The sequence below is a fragment of the Chiloscyllium punctatum genome, chromosome 11 (genome assembly GCF_047496795.1).
Source record: "Chiloscyllium punctatum isolate Juve2018m chromosome 11, sChiPun1.3, whole genome shotgun sequence".
Classification (NCBI taxonomy): domain Eukaryota; kingdom Metazoa; phylum Chordata; class Chondrichthyes; order Orectolobiformes; family Hemiscylliidae; genus Chiloscyllium; species Chiloscyllium punctatum.
In genome coordinates, this window is record NC_092749.1 from 59,057,521 (window position 1) to 59,081,504 (window position 23,984).

At 40.5% G+C, this 23,984-nt stretch overlaps 1 protein-coding gene across 30 annotated transcripts in view; it reads right to left on the reverse strand.

Moving 5' to 3' along the window:
* The window catches only part of nrxn1a (neurexin 1a), a 1,866,202-nt gene that overhangs the window by 1,640,390 nt on the left and 201,828 nt on the right, over window positions 1-23,984 (reverse strand). For 22 of the 30 annotated variants that reach the window (XM_072580867.1, XM_072580862.1, XM_072580863.1 and 19 more), the window contains one exon: window positions 20,382-20,399. The exons of the other annotated variants lie outside the window; for them this stretch is intronic. In XM_072580867.1, coding sequence (XP_072436968.1) covers window positions 20,382-20,399 — 18 coding nt within the window. The remainder of the gene's footprint in view (window positions 1-20,381; window positions 20,400-23,984) is intronic. 30 annotated transcript variants of the gene reach the window in all.

The following is a 23,984-nucleotide window of genomic DNA, read 5'->3' on the forward strand; positions in this document are numbered from 1 at the left end:
AGGAAGTGAATGCTTATCGATGTGATATCAATCAAGCTGGCTGCTTAATCCTGAATGGTGACAAGCTTCCTGAGTCTGGTTGGAGCTGCACCCATTCAGGCAAATGGGGAATATTCCATCACACTCTTAAACTGAGCACAGGTTTTAGAAGGTCAGAAGGTGAGTTTCTCACCACAGTATTCTGAGTGTCTAACCTGCTTTTTTTTTGCAACAGCAATCATGTGGTAAGTCCAATTGAGTTTCTAATCAAAGGTAACCACCAGCATATTGACAGTGTGAATATCAGTCTCAATAACATAATGGAATGTCAAGGGCCGGTGGATGGTTTATCTCTTATTGTGATGGCAATTGCCTCTCATTTATGTGGCGCAAATGTTATTTGCCACCTGTCAGCCCCAGTCTGGATATTTTCCAGATCTTGTTGCATTTGAACATGGACTGCTTCAGTATGGGAGGAGTCACAAATGCTAAATATTGTCCAATCATTAGCCAACATCCCCACTTCTGACCTCATGTTAGAGGGAAGGTTGTTGATGAAGCAGCTGAAAATGGTTGGACATCTGACACTACCCTGAGGTACTCATGTAGAGATGCTATGGAGCTGACATGACTGACCTCCAATAACCATCTTCCTAGGTGCCAGGTATGACTACTAGAGAGTTGGTCCCCAGTTCCTTTTGATTCCAGTTTTGCTAAACACCTCGATGACACACATGATCAAATGTGGCTTTGATGTCAAGGGCTGTCACTCTCGCCTCACTCCTGGAATTCAGCTGTTTTGTCCATGTTTGAACCAAGGCTGTAATGAGGTCATGAGCTCAGTGGCTCTGGTGGAACCAAACTGGGCATCACTGAACAGATTATTGCAGAGCATCTGCTGCTTGATAGCACTGCTGATGACACTTCCATCACTTTACTGATGATTGAGTGTAGATTGATAGGACAATAATTGGCCAAGTTAGATTTATCCTGCTTTTTGTGTACAGGACATAGCTGGGCAACTTTCTACATTGTTGGATAGATATCAGTGTTGGAGCTTGGTTCAAAGTGCTACAAGTTCCAGAGAACAAGTCTTCAGTACTATTACTGGAATGTTGTAGGGTCCCATTACCTTTACAGTATCCAGTTTCACCAAATGTTTATTGATATCATGAGGAGTGAATTGAATTGACTGAAGATTGGCAATGATGATGCTGGGGACCACTGGAGGTGGCTGAGATGGATCATCCACTTGGCACTTCTGATTGCTGCGAATGTTTCTGCCTTATATTTTGCATTAATGTGCTGAGCTCTTCCATCTTTGAGGATGGGAATGTATGTAGAGCCTCTTCCTCCTCCAGTGATTTGTTGAATTGTCCACCACTATTCGTGGCAGGACTAGAGAACTTAGATCTGATTTTTTGGTTGTGGGATTGCTTAGCTCTGTACTTCACTTGCTGCTTATGCTGTACAGCATGCAATAGATCCTGTTTGGTAGCTTCATCAGGTTGACAACTCATTTTTCCGTCTGCCTAGTACTGCCTTGGCATGTCCTCCTGCATGGTCCATTGAACCAGGGTTGATCCCCTGGCTTGATGGTAATGGTTGAGTGGGGGAAATGCCAGGCCGTGAGGTTGCAGATTATAATGGAGTACAACTCTGCTGCTGTTAGTGGCTCACAATACCTCATTGATGCTCAGTATTGAGTTGCTAGATCTATTCAAAGTTTATCCCATTTAGCATCCCATCCCACACAACACAATGGAGGTTATTCTCAATGTGAAGGTGGGGCTTTGTCTCCACTGGACAATGCAGTGGTCACTCTTAACAATACTGTCATGGACAGATGCATGTGCAGCTAGCAGATTGGCATGGATGAGGTCAAGTATGTTTTCCCTCTTGTTGGTTCCTTTACCACTGGCCACAGACCTAATCTAGCAGCTACTTCCTTAGGGCTCCAACCAGCTTGATCAGTAGTCCCCTGTTGGTAGTGAACATTGAAATCCTCCATCCTGAGTGTATTTTTCACTCTTGCTATCCTCAGTGTTGAATATGGAGGAGCACCGATTCATCAGTGAGGGAGGATGGTATATGGTTATCAGGGCCTTTCTTTGCCCTTTTTATCCTGGTGCCATGAGACTTCAAAAACTCTGCAGTCAATGCTGAGGATTCACAGAGGAACTCAGGAGGGAGTCCCTCCTGACTGTATACTACTGTGCCACCACATCTGCTGAGTCTATCCTGCCTTTGGGATCAGACATATCCAGGGATAGTGATGGTGGTATCTGGAACATTGTTTGTAAAGTATGGTTGCATGATTGTGACAATATCAGGCTGTGAGACACACTCCTAATTTTGCACTTGCTCCCAGATGTTAGTAAGGAGGACTTTACAGAGTTGACAGGGCTGTTTCTGTTGTGATCATGCCTAGGTTAATGCCAGGTGGTCCATGAAGTTTCATTTCTTCGTTGAGACTTTGTAGCAATTGTTCCAAGTAGGTAACTTGCTCAGCCATTTCAGAGGATAGTTGAGAGTAAATCACATTCTTGTCAGTCTGGAGTTTCATGTAGGCCAGACGAGCTACGGATGGCAGATTTCCTTCCCTGAAGGAACCAGATAGATTTTTCCGACAATCAACAGTGGTTTCAAATTAGATACTTTTATTGAACTAAAATTCCACTATCTGCCATGGTAGGATAGAAAACCAGGTTTCCAGAACACAAATTGAGTTTCTAGATTAATTGTCTTGCAATAATTCCATTCACCATTACCTCCCTTCAGTGCATCCTCTATTTCTGTAGCTATTTCCTTTCATATCCTAGAATGTATTCCATCAGGTTTGGGGGACTTTTCGCTCTTTAGCCCTGCTAGATTCCCTTATAATTTTTTTCTCGAGACAGTTATTATATTGATGTTCTCCTCTTCTTTTGCCCTTTGAATATTTGATGCTATTGGTGTCTTCTACTGAGAAGACTGATGCATCATTCTCTGACGGGTCACTTTCACTTTGGCATAATCTCACGTTATATAGTTTAAAAACCTTCTGCAGTACATCTTGATATTACCTATAAATTTACCATCAATGCTTATTTTCTTTATCCTTTTTTTTTGGTTGTCTTCTGTTAGTTATTAAAGCTTTCCCAATGGTCTGGCTTACTACGAATCTTTGCCGTATTGTAAGTTTTCTTTTTCCCTTCAATTTGATGCTATCCTTAACTTCTAAGGTTAACCATGATTGGCTTATCCCCTTCTTAGCTTCATTCTTCCTCACTGGAATATGCTTTTGCTGTGAGTCATGAATTATTTTCTTAAACATCTGCCATTGTTCCTCAACTGTTTTTGCTGCTCAGCTCCACCTCCAGTCCACACCATGTCTACTCTGCATTCATTCATTTGAAGTATATGTGTCTCATGAATATCCAGTAGCATTGGGATATCGCGCAAGAAACAGCTATCACTAGAATCAACCAAGTGACCACAATGTCAGCACTGAGGTACCATGCTATGATATCTCTGATGAAGTTACCCTGCAGCGTTATGCCTGTGAGATGTGACTTGGAGCAATCCTAATGCAGCAAGGCCAAGCAATTGCACTTGCAATCCAAGGCATTAAAGTAAACTGGACAATGCAAATCTCAGACTGAAGAAGTGTGCATGGTTATTGTTTTTGTGAAAATTTTAATCAATACATGTTTGGGAGAGCCAAAATGACAGTGGAATCTGACCACAAATACTTCTTCAAAACATCTTCCTCAAGCTGTTGCTTTCGGCCCTCCAAAACATCTTCAAAAAATGTTACTTCATTTACTGAGATATCATCTCTGGATGTAACATACAAGCAACAGAAACAAATGTATACTGTCAATATATTGGTGACAGCAAAATTCTCTATAACACAAGCTGAGGATGCTAAGACAGTGTGTTAAATTTTTAATGAGGAGCAACAGTTTGAAGTCATCAACCCAGCAGTGACAATGAATCTGAAAGACAGGCATCACAGTCAAATTAAGTAAACTAGGCAAATTGATGCAATACCCAATGTACTGCAGTAATAATTATAAAATGAGAGTATCAAAGACATATCCATTGCTGTGAAAGAGTATGGAATCTGCAGTAGTGAAATTATAGTCCAAGAAGTCATCTTGAACAAATGAAAGAGTTGTTATTATCCCCAAGGTGATTGAAAAAATAAACATTGGGGCACATCCATGCAAACAACCAACGAATTGATTTGAGTCTGACAGACCTAGTACAGTGCTGGAATGAGTAGCAAGGTAAGCAAGCGAAAAAACAGTTGATATTACATGTCACTGATGGTCTGTAAGTTTGCAAAATACCTGAAAACATAATTTATTCATTAGGGCAAGCTGACATTGGGATGAGTGACTCCTGTCCTCAATTCATGGATGAACAATTTAAGTACTTCACAAACAATTGGAAAAGTCAACACCATATACTGCCGCAGTCAAATAGAGAGGCTATTACTGTAGTAAAAATCATCAAAGGGATCATCAAGAGACTAACCAAATCCAGTCCAGGTTTGTAAATGGCAATGTTTGAGTGGAAATTATACATCTACTGAAGTTATGGGAAGTAGTATTGCCTAAAGACTAATGTTATGGAACTATTCTTCCAATTAGAAAACAAATGACCGAAGCCAGAGGTAGTCACAGGTGCGAGCAACAAAATCAAAGTGAAATGACCAAAAGTTGAATTTCAATTTAAAAGGAACCAACTCATTACCAGAGCTGAGCACTGGAGAGCTAGTCAGAGTGCTACTGTTCAATTTGGAACAAAAGTTCGCTAACTTGTCAATTTAGGATCTATTTTGAGTAGTTACCCCCCTCAATCAAATGTGCTGAACATGAATGATCAGATATAAAGACACAACTGCAAACAATGACGATTAGAGAAGCTGCTCCTTCACTGCAGACTGCTGAACAGGAAGGTGCAATTATTCCATCTGCACAAAATGCAGAAAAATCTCAGTCCCAGAAGTCCACTCTTCCCAGGAATGGAAATGGATTACCAACAACACTAATCATGGAAGGGACATGGGAGGGCACATCACACTAGGAATGCATGGATGTCCAAAAGAACAGCCATAAAAATGTGCTTGTATACTATGAGATGACCTGTTAAAAGATTATGTATGAAATACAGATGCAGAGACTGTCAAGTGGGACTGACTTGAATTAACGCAAAATTTTGTGAATCGTTGATTTTCTTTTTTGTCCATGGATTTTGAGTGATTTGGGTAACTTATAGCAGGAAATGCTAATACTTGCAGTTATCTTTTATCTTCTGCTTTCTTTACGAAAAGGGGGATGCTTGGAAAAATGAATTTCGACTTGGATTGAAAATTGAAAATTGGTTGGCTGACAGGAAACAAAGAGTAGTGATAAGCGGCTTCCTTTCGGAATGGCAGGCGGTGACCAGTGGGATACCGCAGGGATCAGTGCTGGGACTGCAGCTATTTACAATATATATTAATGATATAGAAGATGGCATTAATAGTAACATTAGCAAATTTGCTGATGATACAAAGCTGGGTGGCAGGGTGAAATGTGAGGAGGATGTTAGGAGATTACAGGTTGACCTGGACAGGTTAGGTGAATGGACAGATGCATGGCAGATGCAGTTTAATGTAGATAAATGTATGATTATCCACTTTGGTGGCAAGACCAGGAAGGCAGATTACTACCTAAATGGAGTCAAATTAGGTAAAGGGGCAGTACAAAGAGATCTGGGTGTTTTTGTACACCAGTCAATGATGGCAAGCATGCAGGTACAGTAGGTAGTGAAGAAAGCTAATAGCATGCTGGCCTTCACAACAAGAGGGATTGAGTATAGAAGCAAAGAGGTTCTTCTGCAGCTGTACAGGGCCCTGGTGAGACCGCACCTGGAATATTGTGTGCAGTACTGGTCTCCAAATTTGAGGAAAGACATTCTGGCTATTGAGGGAGTGCAGCGTAGGTTCACGAGGTCAATTCCTGGAATGGTGGGATTACCTTACACTGAAAGACTGGAGCGACTGGGCTTGTATACCCTTGAGTTTAGAAGACTGAGAGGGGATCTGATTGAGACATATAAGATTATTAAAGTATTGGACACTCTGGAGGCAGGAAACATGTTTCCGCTGATGGGTGAGTGCTGAACCAGAGGACACAGCTTAAAACTAAGGGGTAAGCTATTTAGGACAGAGATGAGGAGAAACGTCTTCACCCAGAGAGTGGTAGGTGTGTAGAATGCTCTGCCCCAGAAGGCAGTGGAGGCCTAGTGTCTGGATTTGTTTAAGAAAGAGTTGGATAGAGCTCTCAAGCATAGTGGAATCAAGGGTTATGGAGATAAGGCAGGAACAGGATACTAACTGAGGATGATCAGCCATGATCATAATGAATGGTGGTGCAGGCTCGAAGGACAGAATGGCCTACTCCTGCATCTATTGTCTATTGTCTATTGAATCTGTAAACAGTGTACTGGCTGGCTTGTCACAGTCTTGTGACCTCTACCTCTGCCTCAAAAGTGTTCACTTTAGTTTGTGCAGCCATTAAATATACTACATGAAGGAAGTTGAGTTCAGAATTGCATTCAAGTGCTTTACAAAATTGCATATGACAGCTACTCATGAGTCTATGTTTTGCAGCCTAATATCTGTCCCAAAGTATCTTTGGTTCAGAAAGCAAACACTGTCTTAAAAATTCTACCAGAGTCAGACCTACTGGTAAGAGTGTTTTTTTTTTTGTTCGATTTGTCCATTAGCGAGAGATAGAGTGTGCTGCTGGCATTCTGTGCAATACTAAAAATTGATCCAGAATGTTACAGTGCAATTACAATAATTCTGGCATAAACTTCCAACTCATACTCGAGCAGCTACAACTCTTGTAGTCTGCCTCTCGGCACCATGTTCCCAGAACCAAATGTTCTGTTCTGTAACTGTGATATTGTAAAGAAGACCATTGCTTTTGAAACCATTGACCTGTATCCATGAGTGATTTTTTAAAAAATGTGCTTCTAATGGTATTGAGCTTGGGAGTATTTTGATTGTCAAATTTAAACACTATGCTTATCAAAAAGCTAAAGCTTTTTAAAATTAGCACCCCCCCCCACCCCCCCCCCCCCCCCACCCCCCCACAAGACCTGTTAAACATTTTCTTAGCAAAATTAAGTTCTTTTGCAGCCATTCAAAAATTGGAGGTAGCTATACTGAACCAGTAGTCTCACTGACTGTTGTACAAGTACAGTTGAATTGAGATTAAATAAATGGATGACTGAACCTGTAGTTATCTCTGTTTGGTTTTGAAGCAGAGTCATATTGGACTTGAAATGTTAATCTTATATCCCTATACAAAGATGCTGCCAAAACTGTTGAATTTCTCTCACTTTGCATGATATTTTGAGAGTGCTACCCAACTGGGAAAGGGGAGAAAAAATTACCAGGATCATTTTCAAACTTTTGCTAGCTGATGACTTTGGATAATTTGCCGACTCCAAGTTCATCAGAGTTATCCTTTTGACTTCAAAAATATGGAATGGAGCAACTACAAATTGGTGCTACCCAGGATATCTCAGTTTTCCCAGAGGAAGAGAGTGTTGCAGGTTGCTATCAGATGGTCTGCATGCATTTCTTCATTCATATTATTTATGAAAATCATGTGGGTGAACCAATAATATTCACAATGCTGCCAGTCCTCAGGAACCTATTTAATCTGAGTAGTGTTACTTAGCAATCAAATATTAAACTCAACTTCTACTTTTAAATGAAATTTTTAATTCTATTCAAACACAGGGTTAAGGACTTCTGACTTCTTTTATTCACTAATTTTGTCTAGTGATTTAGATAGTTTCAGTTCACTGGTAACACCAGTAGAAACAAGGTGTAGAATTTCAAAATTTCCAAGAAATTCTTTCCACTCATTCCAACTGATGTCACCTTAGGATCATCAGTAGTAGACTCGCCAACTTTAAGGGCATTTAAGTCATCATTGGAGAGACATATGGATGAAAATGGAATACTGTAGGTTAGATGAGCTTCAGTACAGTTCCACAGGTCGGTGCAACATTGCAGGCCGAAGGGCCTGTACTGCATTGTAATTTTCTATGCTCTATGTTCAGAGCAAGCATGTGTTTCAGATAGCAGATTTTTTAAATATAAATTTGAGCCCGAAGAACGTGGAGACAGAGTTACCCGTTTGCAGACTCTGAGCAGATCATTGATGGTACAACTGAAAGATCAAAATTGATATGTTTAAAATTATTTTCCTTGATCTACGTGAAGCAGCAGGCATTGCTGGATTCCACCGCAGCAAAACAAATCATTATCATCACCCTCCTCCACAAACTACCTCATTATATCATAGTCGATTCCATATAGTGGTTCAAGCCCTTGAGCCCCGGCCCTCCAATCGCCACAGGACAGAACCCCGCTGGTCCTCACCTACCACCCCACCAACCTCCAGATACATCGTATCATCCGTCGTCATTTCCGTCACCTCCAAACGGACCCCACCACCAGAGATATATTTCCCACCCCTCCCCTATCAGCGTTCCAAAAAGACCACTCCCTCCGTGACTCCCTCGACAGGTCCACACCCCCCACCAACCCAACCTCCAATCCCGGCACCTTCCCCTGCAACCGCAAGAAATGCAAAACATGCACCCACACCTCCCCCTTTACTTTCCTCCAAGGCCCCAAGGGACACTTCCATATCCGCCACAAATTCACCTGCACCTCCACACACATCATCTATTGTATCCGCTGCACCCGATGTGGCCTCCTCTATATTGGGGAGACAGGCCGCTTACTTGCGAAACGTTTCAGAGAACACCTCTGGGACACCCGGACCAACCAACCCAACCACCCCATGGCTCAACACTTCAACTCCCCCTCCCACTCCACCAAGGACATGCAGGTCCTTGGACTCCTCCATTGCCAGACCATAGCAACACGATGGCTGGAGAAAGAGCACCTCATCTTCTGCCTAGGAACCCTCCAACCACAAGGGATGAACTCAGATTTCTCCAGTTTCCTCATTTCCCCTCCCCCCACCTTGTCTCAGTCCCAACCCTCAAACACAGCACCACCTTCCTAACCTGCAATCTTCTTCCTGACCTCTCCGCCCCCACCCCCACTCCGGCCTATCACCCTCACCTTGACCTCCTTCCACCTATCGCATTTCCCACGCCCCTCCCCCAAGTCCCTCCTCCCTACCTTTTATCTTAGCCTGCTGGACACACCTTCCTCATTCCTGAAGAAGGGCCCATGCCCGAAAAGTCGATTCTCCTGCTCCTTGGATGCTGCCTGACCTGCTGCGCTTTTCCAGCAACACATTTTCAGCTGTGATCTCCAGCACCTGCAGTCCTCACTTTCTCTGAGATGCAAATAGTTCCAACTTTAAGTTTCGCGAGATGCAAAGAATCCTAGGGCTGAATATTGACAGCCCTGAATGAAGATGGCAATGGTAAATCAATTGGGAAAATATGGCAAGATCAGTAGAAATGAGATTCTTAACGCCAAGGGAAAATAATCCAATCTCCATAAATGGTGAGATGAGCACCTTGCAGGTGAATATTCAGAGACCTATTTGGAAGCCTTAACATTCCATATGACCTATTTGTACCTGATTTATATGCAGTCTACTAATCTCCCATGGAGCTTAGAAAACTAGACGGCAACAATGCTTGACATGAAAGTCGTAGCAGGTACCTGGTAACTGCAGCTCATTGTTTGCTCCACTGGGCTTCACTTTTGACTACTCTTCGGACAACTCTATGATACATCAATGTCACACATACAGTACGTGCCAGCAGTGTACACAACAAACATATTTCAGGCACTTCAATGAAATGGCCATGTCTCAAAGTGTAAGGGAGGAGCTCTGAGTTAAGGAAATCAGATGTTCCCACCACAATCAGTGAAAGGTAGTATCTGATCTTAGCTCAGGGGCTTGGACACAGTCAGTCAGCTGCATGGAGTAGTCAAGATCAATTACATTCTGGAGAGTGGGTCACAGTTAGAACTGCAGATCCAGTGCAGATAGTCAAAGATTAGCAGGAAACCAGTTGGGAAATTGCACATAGATCAGTCAAGTGTCTGGTCAGTCATCACTCCTTCCAGGCTGGTCAAGCAGTGGCTCCTGATGAAGGGCTTATGCCCAAAACATCAACTTTCCTGCTCCTCAGAAGCTGCCTGACCTGCTGTGCTTTTTCATTGCCACACTTTTTGACTCTGACTCTCCAGCTTCTGCTGTCCTCACTTCTTCCATGGTGATTGGCCCTGGTGGGTGTGCTTCCTGAACGTCAAGGAGGTTAGCAAGGGCCCCTACTGAGAAACGAAGTTGCGGGGTTTACAGTCAGCATGCTGGGATACAGAGGTAATAATAATTTGGCACAGGGAAACTCAATGTATAAGCATGGCAGCTGCTAATGCATTGAAGCGTGTATGTTACAGTGAGAACAGGTTAACAATGATCACCAGCACCCTGGGGGCATTGTACATTATTATAGTTGTTATAGGTCTAGAGGTCAGGAAGTGATATTGGAAGTTGAAGACTTGAACAGAGCAGAGAATGGGAATTTGGAGATGCTTAGGACTGATGGAGTCAACTGGGATTATAAGAAAGCAAATGTGAAAGTTTGTGGTTTACCTAGATTACCAAGCTGAGCCTTTGACTCAATCTGTGAAGCATGAACATTCATCCTCATCCAAATTACAAATACAAAATGGTGGCCACCACACAGGGAGTGGGCAGAGTTTGTACTTTTTCCTGTCTTAACACATGGACTCCACTTGTGAGTAATGTGAGCCCCTTCAAGCGGTAAGCGTATTAATCAGGCACTTACACAGTGCAGGTTAAAGATATTTATACTCATAGCATGCTACGTGTGAAATGCATGCAGTGATCGACTAAAAGAGACACAAATCCTGTCCACAAACCATCTTGACCACATCACTGGTCATTATTGTCATCTCTGTGAATCAGAAATAATCACAGGTGGTCTTAAAGTTGTTCACTATGGCAGAAATAACAAAGGCAATCCCTGGTCTCAATGGCTGTGCGTGGGCTTGAAGCTGGTTTCCTTTCCAAGCACTCACTGACACAATCTGATATGCAATGCTGTCTTTCTTGTACAATGTGAGGGGTGGGAGGACAAGACGTCAGTAATCATACAGCACTTACATTCTCCTATTGGATTTATACAATGTGATTTGTGCTGTATACATCAGAATAAAGCCCAATATGTAAAAGATCCATATACATGCCCTCCTTGTCAGAGTCCTCTATCTCTCACTGTATCGAGGACCATGATAAAATCTTATTTATGTATGATGTGAATACTGCTCATATTAATAAGGACATCCTCTGTTTCTGATATTCCACCCACAAGTTGGTTGGAACAGATTTATATTCAGAAAGGATTAGTGTTACTGTGGCTGTGTGGAACAAATGTGCAGAGAAAGTGAGGAGGAACAAATGTGCCCACAAGACTAGAACCAGCAGTAACCTCCATTGCCGCCAGCCTCTACCTGATGGACTCAGAAGTGAAAATACCCTCAGGATGCAGAGCAGGCACAGGAAGCTCAGAGTCTATTGTTATCAATGTTATTTCCTCCTGATGAGCAAAGAACATTGCCATTGCAGACTGAGGATGCCCTGAATCATCTTCACAGAACTGCCAGCTGATGGAGTGGGCCCTGTGACATGAAGTTGGCAACCATCTTGTCTTGGGGGCCATCAAGTTAGGACAGATGCACTTGTTTTAGATTGTGAAATAGAGCATGTAATTTATATACATAAATGTAATTAATTTTGAGTTTGGGTTTTGAATTCGTGGCATGTGGATTTTGGTCTGCAAGGGAGATAAATAATTAAGGTGCCAGTCTTTTTGAAGCCATGATTTTTCATGGGGAGGTGATGGCCTGGTGGTAGTATTGCTGGACTGTTAATTCAGACCCAGGTAACATTCTGGCAGATTGCAGGACTTGAATTCAATAAATATGTGGAATTAAGAATCTAATGATGCCCATGAATCCATTGTCGGGAAAAACCCATCTGGTTCAGGAATGTTCTTTAAGGAAGGAAACTGCCATCCTAACCTGGTCTGACCGACATGAGACATACAGCAATTTGGCTGACTCTTAACTGCTCCCTGGGCAATTAGGGATGGGCAATAAATGCTGCCTTGCCAGTGACACCCTCATCCGATGAATGAATAAAAACAACAGTATGTATCAAAGAGAATCATGCTGGGATCCTCCTAAAGTGATAATGTCAGCTTGTTTGTACTATCAAGAGTTGTAGGATTAGACAGTGCAAACATTGAAAGGCATTACCTTGCTTTAGAAGCATCAAGAATTAATTTGTTTTTGCTTAGAAAAATGTTGGTGTCAGTTCACAGATGACCTGACTATTGACAAATATAATAAATTTGTTTTGAAGAAAGGAGTCGGTTCATAATAGTTCAGGAACAGCTCACCTCTGTGTGATGGTTCAGTTTGAAAATTGCAGACTCAAATGGTTATTTGAAGTTTAAGAAATTTGAAGCTCAATTGAATGAAGAATCAAGAAAAAGACTATCAAGCTCTCAAGACCAGGAATTAAAAGAAACAATTAAGTCAAACTATAAATGCAATTGAAAAAGGAACTCTCTCTCTCTGTGGAAGCGAGTGCTATAAAACTTTAGCATTGGGATAGATAGGATTCTGTTCTGGAATGTTTCAAAATCTTTCAAATTGTGTTATAAGTAAATAGTTATTTTGTTCTTGTTTACTGTCATTTCTTTTGTGAGATCAACTTCTGATTTCTGGTTAAAAGAAATCTGCAGCATTATATACTTTTGTTTCCGTGAGAGACCACCATAGTAAAATCAATACAAAACATGATCTATGAAGCCAGATTTCAGTCCGGGATCTCAATCCTCATTATAACATTAGCTGGAATGTTATGCAACTGGCCACTTCCAAATGATCCAATGGGACTTGTGTGGGATATCTCAAGCCCCCTCAAGAGAATTAAGGCTGTCACTGACGCAGTTTGTGACAGATTAGATCACTTTAGCTCAACTTCCCGTAAACTTTCACACAAGTCAGAGCAGATGGATAGGTGGCAAAAAGGCCACCCACTGGATCTATCTCACATTTCACTCTCAAACCAGCTGCAAGGTGTGCATAAATCTCAGCCCTTTAAGTCAAACTGTTCATTGTGCTTCTGCATTTAATGAGAGGCATTCTTTTACAACAAAACTGTGGACATTTCAGTATTGCACAGAACTGTGATGCTTATCTTTAATTGGAACCTTATGTTGCTTCAAGTCTTTTTTTAAATTCTCCTGTAATTTGGAGACTTAAGACTTTCTGGAACTGATAACATTACTGTATTGTATGGTAAACATAAAGATCCTGCCATGAAAGTGGAGCACAAATTTGCATAAATGTCATGCTATGTCTGCCAGCAACCAATGCTGACCTCAATTTTCCAGAACTGGCCATTAAATTGTAAACTATTTAGTAGTCTATTCTCAATTAACCTCATCAATTTATGTCAATCTCAGACACTGATCTCAGAGGTAAATCTATAGTCAACAAGGAATAATCATGATACAATTGAATTGTCTGTGCATGCCCTCAAATTTATTTTGTCAATTATCAAAGTTATTAATTATTTGTATTTTCAATGTTCAAGTGCTGCTAACTGTAACAAATGAATTGATTTTTTTTTATTTCTTGACTCTTGTCTGACCTCTTTGATAACAAAGAGTTCAGTTATTCATTATCTTCTGCAGGTTCTAATGGGAGGGTAGTAGAATGCTTGATCATATAATCTAACCTGATTCATGGGAAATGGTTTGATGAGTCAAATTTAGGCATCATTCACTCAAGTGTACAAATCTGAGTTTGTACAGATTGCATGGGGCTAGATTTTAATGGAGTGGGAAGACAACTCAGCGGGGTGAAAATGCCAACCAGATTTCACGAAGAGCTCAAATTTTCAACAGAGGTTTGAAGTGCGTGAACCCCAGGGGAAAGACTATATGACAGCTCAGGCTTTGCTTTAAGGATGTGGAAAGTTATGGTTTTTAAAACTCATTACTTAACACATCCTATTGTCACTATATTTCCACTGATTCTGTACAGTGGGTGAATAGGCATGGATTTACCATAGCTTGGCAAGGACAGGATGAGGATATTGGATGATGCAGGGAAACATATGGCATGGATCACATGAGGGTCGTGGCGAGCAAGGTTGCGAGGGGTGAGGATTAGATTGCATTGTATTTTCAATATAACTTGGACCAAGTGCCACAGCAATCCCCCTACCCTTCTCCTGAGGCTGCTGGACAAGGGGTTATTTTCCTAAAGCAAGCTATCCACCCTGAAGATGAAAATCCATCCTATTTCTCGACAAGGAGTTTAATTTAAAGGGTTAAATGTTTCATCTCTATGTTCTTGTTGAACATGCTTGTCAGTTTTTTCTCAGTGTTCTGATAAACTATGGGTCAGGGAAGGAATTTTCTGAATAATGGTGGTGACAGCATCGGACAAAGCTGTAATTTGTTACTGTTCATGTTTCCTTGTTCTCTTCAGAAACTGTCTCTTCCTCCTGGTGCCATCACCAAACATCTCCTCAAAAACATCCTTGGTCACACCACTCTTCCAAATTATTACCCAATGTCCAACCTCCTTTCCCTCTCTCAAGATCTTGAATATGTTAGTTTTTGTGAAAGTCGTGTCCATATTCCCAGAGCTCCATGTTTGAATCCCTAAGATCAGGTTTCTGTCCCTGTCATGGTACTGAAACAGCTCCCATCCAAGTTATAAATGACATCCTCTGTCACTATGAGAAAGGTCAAAAAGGTATCTCTGCTTGTTCTTCTTACCCTGCCAGTAGTCTTTAGTATGACTGACCAGAACAGTCTGTTCCACCACTGTGGAGTTACTCAAGTATAGTTCTCCTCTTAATTACCTAATCACTACCAGCATATCAGCCACAATCAACCTCTCTTACTGCTCCTCTGATGACCCTCAAGGATCTGTCCTTGCTTCCTTATGTTCTGCCCTCATTGTCATCAACTAAATTAAGGCTGAAACTTTCCATATCATGCCTCAGAATAATTTTCATCCACTTTCACGAAGGTTCTCTCTGTGAGGCCAAGCCTGTTTTCTTGCATCTCAAACTTGCACCAGGGTGTTTCCTCTCTTTTGCCTCCTGTAGGCATGAGCAGCATAACCATGGTAGTCACAGTCAAGAAAGCCACCTTGTAAACCACCTTGTGACTCAGCATTCCTCCTCTACCCTACCTGCCATTCTCAGTTTTGTGGGAATTCAAGCCAAGAGGAAACACCTGATTATTTGCAGGACACACTCAGCATGTCTGGTTCATCTAGACAAAAACATCCCTGGGATTGTCTGACGTCCAAGGCCAACGGGCTCCAGTTTAGGACAGGTTCCCTCCACTCCAGGTGAGGAACATAGAAATGCTTTGAGATGTAATGGGAGGGCACAGAGGTGGTATCAGTGAGACATCCCTGGAAATAGGATTCACGTTTTGTAAATATATGTTCACTTTCCATCATCAGCTATGTGTTCAAGTCTCTGTCTAACCACAAGTACAACAATGAAGATTCAGAGCCGGCACATCCTTAATGCTACGCAATGTTCCAGGGTCTAAGGTGTGAAATGAGCAACTCTTGCACATTATACTGGCACTGGGTAAATCACAGGTAATTGCTACTTCTGCAATTAGACTCCATCTATACCAGATAGACAAACATACCTACTGCCTCATTGGAATTAATGGGATTCATTTTGTATCTTGCAAGATATCATTAGGATATTCTTGGGACGAGAAACTGGACTGCACACAAAAGGCTCAAGCCTAAGGTTCACAAAGCACAGATGAGTCACTGGTGTGGTTCTGGTGCAGTCGATGCATGTCTGAGTAATTCTGTTTATTATTGAGGGGTCTCATATTTCTCAAAATTGAAACCCCCTCCCTCACACAGCAAAGCATTTACCCCCCTCCATACTTGGTGTTGTCAAAGTTATTTTCATCGCTGATGTGCGCATATTACTTACAGCATGATGGTAGGCAACATCAACCACCCCATAACAGGCTCCATCTCTCCAGAGAACACCAAATATAAACATCCCCTTCCTGAAGTGTATCAGTCCTGCTAAGATTTGCTTTCCCAAAATACAGGTAGATAGGATAGTGAAGAAGGCGTTTGGTATGCTTTCCTTTATTGATCAGAGTATTGAGTACAGGAGTTGGGAGGTCATGTTGCAGCTGTGCAGGACATTGGTTAGGCCACTTTTGGAATATTGTGCCCAAATCTGGTCTCCTTCCTATCAGAAGGATGTTGTGAAACTTGAAAGGATTGAGAAAAGATTTACAAGGATGTTGCCAGGATTGGAGGATTTGAGCTGTGGGGAGAGATTGAATAGGCTAGGGCTGTTTTCCCTGGACCGTCAGAGGTTGACGGGTGACCTTATCAAGGTTTATAAAATTATGAGGGGCATGGATAGGGTAAATAGACAAGGTCTTTTCCCTGGGGGAGTCCAAAACTAGAGGATATAGGGTGAGTGAGAGGGGAACAATATAAAAGAGACCTAAGGAGCAACTTTTTCACGCAGAGGGTGGTGCATGTGTGGAACAAGCAGCCAGAGGAAGTGGTGGAGCCTGGTACAATTGCAACATTTAAAAGGCATCTGGATGGGTATATGAATGGGAAGGGTTAGGAGGGATATGGGCCAGGTGCTGGCAGGTTGGAATATCTGGTCGGAATGGACAAGTTGGACCAAAGAGTCTGTTTTTGTGCTGTACATCTCTATGACTATATAATCGATCATGACCAATTGCTTGAGCTGCTTAGCTAGTCAGCTCCAAATGATGAGTGAGCAGACCTCTGACTAATCTCTGTACATTGATCTCTCTCTCCCCCTTCTTCCCATGACTCCCTGGACTGGTTGCATTGGACCCACTGAGCTGACCATGGCTCAGTCAGAGGCAGAGATACTGTCCGCCCTGATTAACTGTGCTCAAGCCCCTGAACTAATATCAGCGGTTGACCTTGGCTTGCTGTAAACTGAGAATGCCTGCCTCAAGGATAACTCCCTGGACTTGACTGTGGGCTACTCCCCTTAGGCTTTGAGGCACATAAATTCAGTTGATGCAGTGCTTTCAGCATGTACACTGCTGGCACTTACTGCAGATGTGAGATTGACATAAGACTGTGGCATTTGCTTTGTGTGCATACTAAATTACAAGCAAGGCAGATGTACAGTGAGCCTTTAAGATGCAGCTGAGAGAACAAAGCACTAAAATGAATTGCAAGGCAATATGAGCATCCAGATATGCATGAAGCGATTGAATGATAAGACAGCGAGCCAGCAGCCCTGAGATGCCACCTGGTGTCCGAACCATGGTCACAAAGTGCCCTTGCAACAAAATTGCAATGAGAGGTGTCTGTGCACCCAATTATTTAATTGCAGAAGTATATTGTGAATAGATCAAATGTGTGGCATGATAATGCCGAGAGACTGGTACATGTTGGATGCCAATGTCCGTGGAGGTGGGCTGCAAGTGATGTTGGTGCTCAGTATCCAAGATGGAAGTCCACAGGAGGAATCAAAGATTTGGAGTCACCAGGTACCCAATCTGATTTTCATGTCATCAGTTCTCAGTATCTTATGATGGGCTGGAGGATGTGTCCTTGCATACCCATGAAATGAGATTAGATTGCAATGAAGGTGATAACGAGAAAAATCCCCATTTATAGACTTCCAGTCGCAGACGAGCAAGAACTTAATCTCAGCAACTGGGGCGAGATTAGAAAGTAAGGTCTGGTGACACCAAGAAATGCCTCTATCAGCACCTCACATTATTCTCCCAGGTTTCTCAACCTAACCAAGGTGTTCAGGGCCTAAAAATATTCAATTCATTATGCTAATGTTGGAATGCCTTACTGATAGCACTCAGCTTCATACTGACATCATCTCTTTTGTCTCCTCCCCTGTCACTAGATTATCAGAGTGCTTTTTCAATATACAGTCCAGGATGGACAGTAATTTCCTTCAATTAAATACTGGGAATGGTGAAGATGGTGTCTTCAGTCCCTTCTGCAAACTTTGCTCCATACCTGTTTACTCCATTGCTCTCTCTGGCAACTATCGAAGATTTAGCCAGACTGGTTGCAACCAGAGCCTTATACTTGATAGCAAAATGAGTTTCTGATGGCATATCCATTCAATCAGTAAGAACACCAATTTCTATGTCTGTATCAGCACCTGACCCTGCACCACTTTAGCTCATCTGTTGACAAAAACTATGCTTGAGTTACCTCTGGACATGACTTCCTGTCAACATTACCATATCCTATTCTCCACAAAATTGAGCCCAATCAAAACTCTGCTGTCATATCCTTAATCACACCAAGTTTCATTCAGCTTTCTCCCCTGTATTTTCTGATTTGCCCCAGCTCAGATTGAAGATATGCCTTAACTTTTCAACGTCTGATCTTGTCTCCATGGTCTATGATCTTGCCCTCTACGGTCTTGACCTCCTTATTTCTGTTATTGCTTCCAACATTAAAAGTTCCACTAATTTGGGTGTACCAGACTAATTCTGGCATCTTGAACATCCCTAATTTCAGCTCCAGCATTGTTGGTCATGCCTTTAAGCTGCCCATAAAATAAGCTCTTGAATCCATCCCTAAATCTGTCTCTGCATAGCTTCTCTCCTTTAGACATTTCTCAAGACTTAACTTATTTGACCACGTGGAGAAAGTGAGGACTGCAGATGCTGGAGACCTGGAGATGGATATCTGGTCGGAATGGACAAGTTGGACCAAAGAGTCTGTTTCTGTGCTGTACATCTCTATGACTCCTTAACCGATCATGACCAATAGTGAGCTGCTTAGCTAGTCAGCTCCAAATGATGAGTGACCAGACCCCTGACTAATCTCTGTACATTGATCTCTCTCTCCACCTGTGCTTTTCCAGCAACACATTTTCAGCTTATTTGACCAAGTGTTTGCCATCTGCCTTCATTTGGTTCATTGTCAAATGTTGCTGTAGTACACTTATGTGATGTGCCTTTAAATGTTTTATTACATCATATCAAATTATTATTGTATCAAACGGCATTATGTTAAAAACAGTACAAAAACAAATTGTTAACTGTAATGACATGTTATATCTGGAAGGAGAATCATGTTAATATTAATACAAAACAAATATTCAAAGTTATTTGGGTGTAGTTAGTCATTTTATCACAAATGCATGTTTAGTTCAATATTGTTCCATAAAGCATGATCAGATTACTTTATAATAAAGCATTTATCACAAATATTTTGACACTTCACTTCTGATCTTTTATATCTTGGCTATTTTGATCCACTGGAAGATAATGCAAGTACTAAATAAACAAATGTGACATGATCTTTATTTTTCATGAAGGAGATGGTACAACTGACAAGTGATTAAAACAGTAATTTACATTATCTCTTAAACAAATTAAATATAATGATTATTTCTCATGATTTCTTGGATCTTCACCATTAAACACTGGCAGAAATTTACAGGAGTTGGTGAAATCCTGAGAGAAATCACCCTCCATTACCTGAATGTTAGTGGACTTGATCTGAGAACAAATGTTGCTTTAGTTTTCCTCACAGGCAATTTAGGTTTCCATCACATTTGCACAAGACTTTGCTATCATGGTAATGAATAAACTGTCTTAATGGGATTTTTACCAGCTCCAGTTTGCTTTACTTAATCTTGTATTCAATTCATAATTTGGCAGACAAAAAGCTATCCATGCAGAATGAGTTTTAGGTGTAGATCCAGTTACAAGGAGCCAAAGAAATCAGAGGTGGTATAAAATATGCTCTATTAGAAAAGATTATGCTGGTTTTCAAATGATGGGAAAGCTTTCTACACATATTTGTCTGGAAATAATGTTTGCTTACTCTCTGGACTGACATTTAAAATTGTTGGTTATATGTTTGGACAAACCATTGCATTTTAATTTTGTAGAAAAACTATACAGGCAAACAAAAAAGCAAATTATTACATGCAAATATTTTTCTTGTGCGTACCTAAGCAAATGCACAGTTTACAAATCTTTCATAACATGAAGCATTACCACAGTCAATTATGATTCACATCACACAAACAATACATATGACTTATGTTAAATGTTTTGCATTTTTAAAATGTCCTGCTCAATTTTCTGACATAACTAATTTCATAATGTCCAAATTCATTACACCTTAATAAGTAAGCAGTTGTTGCATAAAATTAACTAAAACCAGGTGAAAAAAGTGCTTCTATATTACAATGTTACTCATTATCAGCACATATGAAAGTAACTTAAGAAAATAAATTATGTGAAGCACCCACCTTCAACATAGTTGTCTTCTGTGTGCACAGACAGGAAAGGAGAAAAAGGAAAAAGACTCATTAAGCGGCATGCAGACTGGAATCTGCCTCTGCATGATCTTATCATGCAAGGCATTAAAACACAACATGCAAGTGTTCCATCACCAACATTCATGGCGAACAAGTGCCAGGGAAGCAGTGCTCTTCAAATTGTGGCATCATGTGAAGAGTTTGAATTTATGAAGGGAAAGTAATTTCTGATTCCATGTGAGTTGTTAAATTATGATTCTTCATTAACACAGATTCCTCTATGGGTTTAAGTCCGTAAATATTTTTTTAAAAAATACATGATGGAAATGGGATTAGCTGGTATGATAGGCATAAGGTTATCATTCTAGTTTTTCCCATTTGAATTAATTCTTAATCAATCTTTGTAAACTTAGCTGAAGGGACTATAAAATTATGCATTCTAAGCTTTTAAAAATTATTCTCCAATGCACAGAAATTACAATTAGTGCATTTGCAAAATGTCATGTCAAAAAAGTCAGAGAAAGGCATTGTGCAAAACTATATTTTATTCAAAATCAAAATCAATAATTTAGCATTTACTGCCTCCTTCATATTCCAAGTTTTCATGCTACTACCACACCCCTATTATAGCACACGTTATTGAAAAAGTATTAGAATTTTTTTTTGCCTGAACAGTAGTTTCAATAACAAAATCTTATTGAAAATGTACTTTGCACTAATGCAAAACTGTCAGTAATACTCTCATCATGATTGTTATTGCAATTATTAAGCACATGCAATATTATGACTAACAAAATTAAATTGAACTATTTTTACTCTCACATACAAAATTTTAACCTTGATTAAATTTCAAATCTAATCATTATTTTATGTTAAAAAGAAAACTTGTTTGTTAGAAGTTAACAAAATGCTCTTTAGTTTACATTATTTTGGACATAACTGATGAAACATTTTAAGTTATATGCCAATTGTAAGACACTGGGTGAATAATGGCAAACACAGATTCAGCAACTCATTCTTTCACAGTGGATTTTTCACAAATTAAATTACATTTGGTGCAAAAGAAAAAGGGGAGCATTTAAATTATAAACAATAAACAGATATCATGAAGGTGGAAAAATATCCTACTGAAATCTAGTGTCACAGTTCACATGCAACTGCTTACTTTTTCAGCCCGTACATCTTGCGTTTAAAATTAATTTTGAATTGAGAGAACATTTGAATATTTGTGTCTTAACAACTTAAACTCTCTTATTAACCTGGTGTCCTTTCTGACACACTCAATCATTCAGTACATTTTCAGTTGCACAGGTTCCATTGTGTTGTCCATGTTGAAATGCTTCAGGAGGTATTGGGTACCAAATGTTAGAATTTTCTGGTTTTTAGTCTTAAAATCTATTTACAGTGCACATAATCTGTATCTGATGTATACCTCTCAAACTTAATTACCGACAAGAGAAATATTTGCTACTTATCAAGATTCAAGCCAAGCCACAATCACTGCATCAGAATAATTCATTCAATGATTCTACTTAATGATCTTGCAATTAATAAAACTTCATAGATTTTTTTTTAAATTGTGAAAAAAACATTATTTGGCAATTTTAGATGTTTACGTTGCTGTTGATGCATTATAAAGTTAAATAGAACTTATATTTAGAACATAAATTAATTTTAAGATTTAAGAAACACATTCTAACAGGAATAAAAAATCTTCTATTCAGCTACTTATCTGGATTTTGAAAATTACAGCATTATTAAACAGGCATTATTTTCTCAACTAAGATGATTGCAATGTGTTGTTTTTAGACGATTCTCACTTGCCTATGTTTAATAGAGGAACAAGCATTGTGTAATGGACAGAAAATAATTATTCATTCTTCTTCTCTTTCTGCAAGAAAATTTGCTCCATCATGTAAATGAAAGAACCTTTATTATCACCAATATGGACACTTTAGGACTTGTCTGGGCATACAGAGGGGCAATATTGAACATTCCCTGAGGTTGGGGATCATGACAGGAACATACACTTTGGTTGGAGCAGATGCCATTCTGAGAAATAAAGAGGGTGAATTAGGATACAACAGGGAAAGAGTGTGGTCCAAAGCTCTCCTGACACCATGTTGAATTTCTTGGTGGAGGTGTTGGAGTGGAGGTGAAATGTTCACAGGGACTGCAGCTAGCCTCACATTTGCATCTAACAGCTTGTACATACTGCCTGCTATTCCATCAAGACTGCCACATCACCAGATTGTTCCTCTTTCAGGACAAACTGGTGCTAAACCAGAGGCAATGATTGGAACAGAACAGCAGGAGGAACTTTGTTTGCTAACTGTCATAGTTAACTGATTAAATTCAAACAAGGCAAACTGACTCTGATTGGTCAGGTGATTGGATGTTTCCATAGCCCTTTATTCAGTGATAAAGGTGCAATGAGTTGTCATTTTATCTTTGTGTCCAAGAACAGGGTCCAATGTGTGAATAAATGGGGCTGCTAACATGTGCAAATCAGTCACACTGCAAGTCCAACTGATGATCTTAAATTGTTTTCTGGTGCAATTCTTGGTACAGTTAGGGTTGTTCAGTAAATGCTGTCTAAAAGTATAGTCGCATGTACTAAATTCTGCAAGCACTGGCTGATTGTGTTCGGATAAGACTTTGCGGATAGTTGAACAAATACAGTCTGCCATTGGTTGTGACATAGCTTATGTGTTTGCTTTCACACCAGCATTACAACTCATTGTTGGTTGTGTGGTAAGCAGAATATTTGATGTGGTTAGAGCAAGCTGTCAGTGCAGTTTACAAATTTACTGCAATATAGCAATGTAACTTCACTAGTTTGTTCAGATTGTTAGGACAACTTCCCTTTTCAGGGTAAACTTGAGATAGGCTAGACAACTTTCATGACAAAAATGTGTTAGTATTAAGCCCTTTCACAAGTTTGCCTGATATGTAGCATGTGAACAGGGTCACAATTAATGCACAGGACACACTTGTGTGTGTTTGAAGTCACACTGATTTGCACACTGGACACTGTTTTATTAGATTCCCTATAGTGTAGAAACAGGCCCTTCAGCCCAACAAGTCCACACCAACCCTCCAAAGAGTAACCCACCCATTTCCCTCTCAATAATACACCTAACACTATGGGCAATTAAGCATGGCCAATTCACCTCACCTGCACATCTTTTGAATTCTGGGAGGAAACCAGAGACTAGAGGAAACCCACACAGACACGGGGAGAATGTGCAAACTCCGCACAGACAGTCACCTGACACAGGAATTGAATCTGGGTCCCTGGTGTTGTGGGGCTGTAATACGAACCACTGAGCCACTGTGCCACCCCTTAAGCAAAAAAAACGTTCAAACCCTTTTTTTCCCACTAGTGACAGGGCTATGGATACAGTCGCTGTCTCCTGTATTTCCATGACAAAGCCCTGGTCAATCAGAGTTGAATTTAATCAGCTAAGTCAGTGAACGATGACAATTAACAGTTCTTGCTGCCTCTCCATGCCAACTATTTTTCAAACAAATACCATCCTCTTCTCAAATTGTTAAAAATTGTTTCCTTTCTAAGCTGCATTGTAGTAACAA